Genomic DNA, 9503 nt, shown 5'->3' with positions numbered 1-9503 from the left:
TTTGAGTCCAGGCTGTCGAATAGAGCTTGCCTAGTGCGGTTTACCCCTCAATGTCTTATGAGTCAAAGTTGTTCACAATTTGGACAAAAATCGATCCAAATCAAAAAAATCGAACCAAATCGATAAAAGAAAATCAATTATATTTGAATTTGATTTGGTTTGATTTAGATTTTTGAAAACTGATAGTACATGATTTGGTAATTATTTTATTTGAAAAACTAAAGAAATAACTGAACCGAACCGAACAGATAAGTTATATACACATATTTTATTAATGTACATACTTAATAAATTGTTTTTTAAACAATTTTAAAGATCTTGTAAATATTTTTGTTATATTTTCTTTATAATTTACTTATTGAAATAAAAAATGCCAGATGAAAATATTTATGTTACTGATTTCATGTATATGAGTGTCTATCTTTGTGGGACTGAAAATGTTATTGTCTCTTCCTTTTAGGTCAATATAGTGAATTTAAAGTTTTATTGATAGTAAATTTAGTTATTGAAAGTTTTGTAGTTTAAGTCATTTAAACTATTTTTAGTTTTGAATGGATTGTTATTACTTTTTTCACATTTTGATGAATTGTTTCTTTTATTTTTTGTATGGTTAATAACCGGATAACCGAACCAAACCAAATGGAAATAGATAACCACCAAATCGATAAATGTATATTATATTTGATTTGATTTGATTTGGTTTTTATAATTTTAAAATCAATTAAGTTAATTTTGATTTTAATTTTGACTAATAATCGATTCAAACCGACCCGTGAACACTCCTGTCGCATAAAACTTTGCCTAGAAACAAGATCTTTTCTTTATTTACTAAATGAATAAATATACAAATATTTTTTTTGATTAAATGGATAAAATAAAATAAAATAGAATGAGTAGCAATTGAAGAAAGTAGAGGGTTTAATTATTAAGTAGAGTGGCATGTTTGAATTAAATAAAGATTAGTAGTAGGAGATGAGAAAAAGGGCGAGTAGGATGATAATTTGAATTTTAAAGGAACAGCTTTGAAAAGATACTGACAGCTCGTCTCCGTCCCAGTATACTCTAGTGTTAAGCTGCTTCTTCTTCTTCTTCTTCTTCATTCCCATATCTCTTCCTCTGCATTTCCATTTCCATTTCTCTCTCTACTTTTCAATTGAAGAATGGCTGGATATGTTGGTGTATTGGTATCAGATCCGTGGCTGCAAAATCAGTTTACCCAGGTTGAGCTTCGAAGTTTAAAATCTCACGTATGTTTTCTCTAACTATTCTCTTTCATAATCAAATTCTGTATGTTCGAAATCACTTCCGACTTCATTTTCTTTGCAGTTCGACGCGATGAAGAGAGAGAAGGGGTGTTTGACCCTTGCAGACTTGCCTTCACAAATGGCGAAACTGAAACAAGTCGGAGAGAATCTTACAGAGAAAGAAAGAGAGTCGTTTATCAGAGATTCCTATAAATGTTTGGATGTAGACGTTGATTTCGAGATATTTCTTCGGGTATGCCGCCGCTCATGTTGATGGAAACTTTAGTTTTTATCTTTTCGTTTCAAAGTATGAATTACTTGAAATAGCTGTTGGATCATCCGTCACCTGATTTGAAATCATTTTTTTAAAGCGTATTTATTGTATATTAAACTTATAAAATCACAAAGTTCATATCTCGTATTTGTATACAGCTTTTGTGCTTTATAATTGCGTTTAGGGGAGAAGCTAGTTTGGACTTGATTACAAGTATTTTGAGTATACAGGAAACAATCAATTTGGGAAACTAAAAGAAAAGATAATAGATGCATACATTGATAAAATCTCTCTAATATCAGTCAATGTGATACTGATTTTGTTGTTTTATTTGTTCTGCCCAATCTTCAGAAAGAAACTTTAGATTTTGATGCCTTTCCATGCACAAATAAGCATGTATCAGTTCAAAACAATACTACTGCTTCCTTTTGAATATAAGTTTGAAAGTTTCTCTAAATTTGTAACTACAAAGAAAGGAAACTTTGGGTAAGGAAACTGACATCTTTTACATCTCTGCTTATTAGTTAAAGAGTTACAACTATAGATTCACACAGACATTTAATTTGAAGTGTTCCACTTTGTTTAAGAAAATAAGTCATCAATAATCAGTAGTGGATATAACTTTGTGACAGGTCTATTTGAAACTCCAAGCACATGCTGCAGCAAGAATGGGAAATAATGTCAAGAACTCATCAGCTTTCCTAAAGTCTCCAACTTCTACATTACTTCATACAATTAGTGAATCTGAGAAGGCATCATATGTTGCCCATATTAACAACTATCTCGTGGGAGATGAATTTTTGAAAAAATTCCTTCCTATTGATCCTTCTACAAATGATCTCTTTGAGATTTCCAAGGATGGAGTTCTTATATGGTCAGCATCAGTCTCGCTTCTTGTACACATGTCTCAAGAGCTTGTAAATCCATAGTCTGTCAATTAAATTGCCCTTTGTTGCAGTAAGCTTATCAATGTGGCTGTGCCTGGAACAATTGATGAACGAGCAATAAATATGAAGAGAATGCTTAATCCATGGGAAAGGAATGAAAATCATACTTTGTGCCTAAACTCTGCAAAGGCTATTGGATGTACTGTGGTCAATATTGGGACACAAGACTTTATTGAAGGAAGGGTATGTGTCTCCTTATGAATTTCTGCTCATATATTTTGACTATGTTTCCTTTCGAGTTCCCTGGAAAGCATATTTCTCATCAGATGGAGTAGTGTTCTTTATCCTGGTCTTTGAGCAGAGTTAGTGTGATATCAATTGTTAGTTTTATGTTAGTCTAAATAGATTAATCGTTAGCATTATTCTAACAAAGCACTCAATAATTAGTTCGGTCTTTCCTTTCTCTTATCATTTGGTACGGCTGACAAGCTTAAAAGTTTTGTTACAATGGAGAAGTTCATTCTGCTCTGGACTCTATTGTATTCAAAGGCATTCAATTACCAATGTCCTTTCCCTTGCTGCCTTTGCAGCATCTGGTTCTCTGGTCTGTGGCTGGATGATGATGACTTTGATCAAAGGCTTGAGAAAAAATCTTGTCAAGATGTTATTGAATTATGTGTTGCATGTTTACTGTTTTTTACTACGTAATATTTACCCCAACTCTTGACATGAAGAGTGTTTTTTCATGTGGTTTTTGTGATTGACATTCTTTGATTACCTTGGCCTATTGGAGTAACAATTACACTGCACTAATACTTTGTTGTGTGATTTTTCTCCAGAGGCATCTTGTTCTTGGAGTAATATCTCAAATTATTAAGGTGAGGGCTCTGAATGTATACTTTATTGAATACTTAATATGATTTTCGAATTTGAAGTTTTGGAGCAACTTTTTATAGGACTAGATTACCTTACCAATAGCAGCCGGCATTAAGTTACAAAATGTTATCACCATATATTTTATATATTAAGACACAAAACTGTAGTCTTATATTTCCCAAGGAGATTGATTTTTTAATCACGCTATTTCAGATTCAACTATTGGCAGACCTCAATCTAAAGAAAACACCTCAATTGGTGGAGTTAGTTGATGATAGCAAGGTATAGTGGACATTATCTCGTAAAATGACTTGTTCATGTGACTATCTTCCAAAAAGCTTGTGTTATGTGCTTCAGCTCACTTTTATGATCTCAGGATGTAGAAGAGTTGATGAACCTTCCTCCAGAAAAGATCTTGCTTAGATGGATGAATTTTCAATTGAAGAAAGCTGGATACAACAAAATTGTGACAAACTTCTCTTCTGACATAAAGGTAGATGGTAATGAATTGGACTTGTGTACCAATTGAGCATGAAAACAAATTTTCTTTAGTTTTATTTTATATATCTGCAGCTTTTATTTAGTCCCTCCAAAGAAGATAGGTTTCCCTCAAATGGTGGTAGAGGCTCTATTGCTGGTGACTCTATTTTCTTTTCCCTAATTTTGATCAACATGAACAATAGAGTAATGGTTCTAGACATATTTTAACAACTACTCCTTCCACTGCTTCACTTTATGTGGCGTGGTTTTACTGACATAAAGATTTATACAGAAAAAAGACTTTTGGAACTTGTGGTGTAGACATGCCATGAGAGTTCTGTGGCTTATAAAAGCATAACGCCGTTAAGGTAAAATGGAGAGATTAAAGTTAAATTGTTTCATGTAAAAAAGAGGACTCTGGAACTGACTATAGTGCCGCATAAAATGTAACAGCGAGAGTATATGGAATTTCTTGGTCTATACATTGAAACTACCACCAATAGAGTCTGTTTCAGTTTGTTCATTTTTCTTCTCCCAATGCTCCAGGGTGATAAATAAGTCTGGCATAGAAATATGGTATATAAGAATCAATTTGAGCAAACAACATATCCTTAGTGCCCTGTGTCCTATCATAAGTGAGATGGTCTGTACAAACTGTTAAATTTTATTTAAAAGGAACTCAATTCAGACTTTCTTGTCCCATACCCAATAATAAATCAAAACAGCTTTCAGTTTTAATCTCTTCTATATGGTTTCTCATTTTGTAGACATAATGCTAATTCTTAAGTTATCTAATTGCTAACGTAGGATGGAGAAGCTTATGCTCGCCTCCTAAATGTTCTAGCCCCAGAGTACACCACTCCATCCATGCTCACTGTAAGAGACCCTTCAGAAAGAGCAAAATTGGTTCTGGAACATGCAGATAGGATGGGCTGCAAAAGATACTTAACAGCAAAAGATATTGTGGAAGGTTCTCCAAATCTTAACCTTGCATTTGTGGCACATATCTTTCAGCATAGGTGAGAATAAATTAAATGTTTCTTTTCACTCTAATTGTGAACTTACTAATTGTTAGCTGTGTTTTTCTTTTTGGCTTTTACACCTACCTAGAAGAAGACAGCTTTAGCTGGTTCTTGTAAGTTCTTGAAGAACTTTAGTTGCAAGCCACATTTGCTTGGATTCTACCTTGGTACTTCTAAAAGCTACATGTTTTTATGCATTGCAGTGTCCTTCTATTTGCTTCTTGGATAATTACATATCACTAGCTCACAGTATATGCCAGCAAAGAGATTTGAATAGAAAGAGTTGATTCTTGTACAGTTGTCAGTTGACCTGAAAGTTATTACAGGTTTTACCATAATCTAAAACACTTCTAAGACCTACTGCAGTTGTCATTATTACCACTCGTCGGGTAGTTGTTCCGTAACACACTAGTCCATTCACCAATTTTGCTGTATAATGCTAATATGCTATAGTATTGAAGTAATGGTAAAACTTGTATTTTACACTGGGGCTTGCATTCTGTCAACTTTCTTGTATTTGATTATTTCGTTTCAATCTATAAACTGATCATAAATCTCTCATCTACAGGAATGGGCTCTCAACTGAAGCAAAGCAGATACCGTTTGTTGAGACATCACCAGATGAAGCTCAGATGTCCAAGGAAGAAAGATCATTTCGCTTTTGGATCAATAGTCTTGGAAACTCATCATACATAGACAATGTTTTCGAAGATCTTAGAGATGGGTTAGTGTTTCCTTGGTACCTAGTATAGAAATTTTCCCCATGGTAGTATACTAATACCCTGGAATTAGTTCAGTTTCTTTTTGATCCATTGCAAATAAAGAACTTCAATTTTGCTCGTATCTTATTTGGCTTTTACAGAAGTTCTTTCATTAACATTTTTGTGAAGAGCACTTTCTGGCTATGTTTCATTCAGCGTGTATGTTTGCCTTTTGCAGATGGATGCTTTTGGAGACACTTGACAAGATCTCCCCAGGAATTGTTAATTGGAAAATTGCCACTAAACCTCCAATTAAGATGCCTTTCAGAAAAGTAGAAAATTGCAACCAAGTAGTCAAGATTGGCAAACAATTGAAATTTTCCCTCGTAAATATTGCTGGAAATGACGTTGTTCAGGGGAACAAGAAGTTAATATTGGGTAACCTTCTGTTTTATTTCGCCACTGAATTAGAAATCAAAAGGCTTAAAATTATTATGGAAACCGCTTATTTCTTTGTGTTTCAGCTTACTTGTGGCAGTTAATGAGATGTAACATGCTTCAGCTCTTAAAGAATTTGAGATTTCACTCCCATGGGAAGGAAATTACTGATGCCCACATTTTGGAGTGGGCTAACAGCAAAGTTAGAAACTCAGGAAGCCAGAGTCATATGACAAGTTTCAAGGTATCTTCTCCACGCACACACATATATATTACTAAAACCCCAGTAGTTTTGGGGTATCGTCTCCTGTGATCTCAATATCCCAAAATCAGATTAAAAAAATGTAGTAGACAAACCTGTAAGGGGCTATTTCCATAAATCATGAATTTGCTTAGAAGTCATTAAACATTGTCTCTTTCCACTACAATCAAGCTAGGTAAAGATCAGTTCCTCGAACAGCTAAAAAGTTTATACTGGTCTAAGCATCATTTCAACAAGCTATGCAAGTGTTACTGTACCCATGGAACTAAATATGGGAACCAAGCTTTGAAGAAACAAATAAGTTCCATAGTAAATTGTTTATTCATTTTCCTTGTGATATCAGCTTTTGATGAGTCCAGATGCTTTATTTGCATTACTGTTGGCCTGAGGCGTATTTAGAAATTAGAATGTTGCAATCACATATTCTGCATCAGAGTAAATGTCCCATGTTGGAAATATATATCTATAGTCATTGGAAAAGGTATGAGTTGAATAAGGTGCTACAAGATGTCCAGTTCATATATTTAATTTTACTTCTATTTTACCTGTTTTACTATGATGAAAAAGGTGTGGACTTTGTTTTTATTTACAGGATAAGAGTTTGTCAACTGGAATCTTTTTCCTGGAACTACTAAGTTCTGTTCATCCTCGAGCTGTTAACTGGAGTCTTGTAACAAAAGGGGAAACTGGTAATTTTCTTTTAGACTTGAACAGGTTCCTGCTTCCAGTAATTCAAGTCAATATACTTGCTTGGTGGTGCACAAAATAAATTGGTTCTTGATATTTTCACGCATAATATTTATAGTTTGGCATCACGATAACAATTTATCATCAAATGGATAACAACATCAACATACCCAGTGGAATCCACAAGTGGGGTCTGTGGAGGGTAAAGTATACGCAGGCCTTACCATTACCTCGTAGAGGTAGAGATACCGTTTTCAAAAGACCCTCGGCTCAAGTGTAGCAAATCCAAGTATAGAGAGTAAGAAAACAGTGAGAAAAATGGAAGCAGTGCAAATCCTGCAAGAAAAGGACAAGAAAAACAAATAGTGTGACAATCAAAACTAACTAACAACCAACTACAATACTACAACTAGTATGGGCGTCAAACACCTAAACCCTCGAAAAGCAAGACAATACTCCATTGCCTATTAACTTCGACCCTAAAATGCGCTCTCCACACCCTACTATCTAAAGTCATGTCCTCGGTGACCTAGAGTTGAGTCATATCTTGTCTAATCACCTCTACCTTTACCTCTCCTCTTATCCATTGTAACCAACCACTCGCACCTCCTCACTAGGGCGTCTCCACATCTCCTCTTCACATGTCCAAACCATCTCAATCTCGCTTTACTCACCTTGTCCACCGCAGAGGCCACTCCCACCATATCCCGAATCTGCTCATTTCTAATCTTATCGCTCCTTGTATGCCCACACATCCATCTCAACATCCCTATTTCCACGACATGTATCTTTTGAACATGGGGGTTCTTGATTGAAACACTCCACCCCATACAACAAAGTCGGTCTAACCACCACTTTATGAAACTTATCTTTAAGTTTCGATCGTACTTTTTTATCACATAGACTTCAGATGCAACCTCCATTTCATGCAGGCTGCCCCAATATGGTATGTGATATCCTCATCAATGTCCCCACTTTCTTGGATTATGGACCCTAGGTACTTGAAACTATCTTTCTTGGGAGATAGAGTGTCAAGCCTCACTTCCACACTTGCCTCTTGCATTGTATCACCAAATTTGCACCCCAAATACTCTGTTTTGGTCCTGCTTAACCTGAACCCAAGTCTCTAAATATTATCTAATGTAGTTCGATGTAAATGTTGAGGGATGTCCGACTGAATTATATGGTGATTTTTGAAATAATTATCAGATCTCCTTTCACTTTTGTTTAACACACTACATATCAAGTGTAGCTTTTTTCCGAACAATAACTTCAGAAATATCTTAGTTAAATGACTGGAATACTTTTTCCTTAGTCACAGAGGTGCCGAGGTTTAAAAACATCACATTCCCAATAGCCTATCCTTTATGAACTGAACCCCAAGTTTAACAGCTATATGTCTGTTGATGAATATAGCACAACCTTTTGTCTGCTTTTGCCTTACTATAGAATCTGTTTCGTGGCTCTAAAACAGACTGAACAGTTGAAGTAACTGAATCTTATCTTTCAATCAATTTCTTTGCATTCAGACTGCTGAATGTTATAGTTTCCTTCCTCTTCTCCTACTGTGAGGGGGCTAACCTGTACCTTTTGGTGCTTGTTTGTTTTCACAGTTCATGTAGTATGCTTGAGATGATTCTCTGATTCATTTAAAATTTTGAATGATGCAGAGGAACAGAAGAAGATGAATGCAACCTACATAATCAGTATTGCCAGGAAGCTTGGATGTTCAATTTTTTTGCTGCCTGAAGATATAATTGAGGTAACTGTTCATTTTTATGCAGTTGTCTTTTGGTTATTTTTCTTTTACTTCTGTTAATTGCCGCTAAGACATTCTAATAATTGATGCATCCTCCTAAACAGAGGTTTCATATCTAATAATGCCTGGATTATTTACTTTTTGGAAAAATAATCCCCTCTTTTAGGTTTGGAAGCCCATGGATTTAGCCAATGTATTGGGCACAACTCACAAGTCTCCTCTAGTATGCTGCAAAACTAATATAATGGTGTGTTTAATTAGGTAAACCAAAAGATGATCCTTACGCTGACAGCAAGTATAATGTATTGGCACTTGAAACAACCGACAGAGGACCAAAGTCTTGCATCTTCAGATTGTGATAGTAGCTCTGTGGACACAGCCTCAACCTCAACGTTGGACGATACAGCTTCCGAGTCTTCAGCGGATGATATCAGTAACAGATAACTGGGTGATTTTTCCAGATATATCATGTGCTGAATTTTTTAGTTGAAATTTCAAAAGATTTATAGATTGTTATCACTTTGTAGAAATTATATCATGCTGAAAGCCTTTTCCCGAAAACAAACACGTAATGTAGATATAGTAAGAAAGTCGTAATGAATTGGATATAGAAGGCACTGTAACGTGTGCCTCTGGTTGTATCATATCCATAGTGTCTTTTACGTTTTGTCATTAACTCCCTGTGTAAGTTCCGCTTAGAGTTTAGGATCGAATCAATCATTTGGAACTAGAGTAATTAAAAACATTGATTTCATTTTTTAAAATTGTATGTAGTTATATTTACTTTAATTTATCTTTGATTAATTATTTACGTAGTTGGAATCATTCTTCAAGACGTGTGAAGGAACGTTTTATATATTAAGTTGATAGGCT

The 9503-nt window shown here is 34.9% G+C and overlaps 1 protein-coding gene and 1 long non-coding RNA gene across 2 annotated transcripts; one reads left to right on the top strand and one right to left on the bottom strand.

Annotated features, from left to right (window-relative positions):
- The first annotated feature begins 960 nt into the window (after positions 1-960).
- LOC107031710 (fimbrin-2) lies at positions 961-9302 on the top strand. The gene is made up of 14 exons (XM_015233164.2): positions 961-1247; positions 1327-1497; positions 2151-2392; positions 2477-2648; positions 3245-3283; positions 3495-3563; positions 3658-3774; positions 4569-4780; positions 5352-5507; positions 5723-5922; positions 6009-6166; positions 6777-6873; positions 8542-8633; positions 8892-9302. Exons 1-14 carry the CDS (start codon positions 1161-1163, stop codon positions 9072-9074), a joined length of 1995 nt encoding a protein of 664 aa, XP_015088650.1. The 5' UTR covers positions 961-1160; the 3' UTR covers positions 9075-9302.
- LOC107031711 lies at positions 6935-9048 on the bottom strand. The gene is made up of 2 exons (XR_001458275.2): positions 8915-9048; positions 6935-7207 (listed from the first exon to the last, which is right to left on the bottom strand). It is a non-coding gene; the product is annotated as an uncharacterized LOC107031711 (long non-coding RNA).
- Positions 9303-9503: the final 201 nt, after the last annotated feature.

Source organism: Solanum pennellii, chromosome 9 (genome assembly GCF_001406875.1).
Source record: "Solanum pennellii chromosome 9, SPENNV200".
NCBI lineage: Eukaryota > Viridiplantae > Streptophyta > Magnoliopsida > Solanales > Solanaceae > Solanum > Solanum pennellii.
The sequence above is the reverse complement of the archived record's forward strand: the minus strand, read 5'-3'. Positions and strand labels throughout refer to the sequence as shown.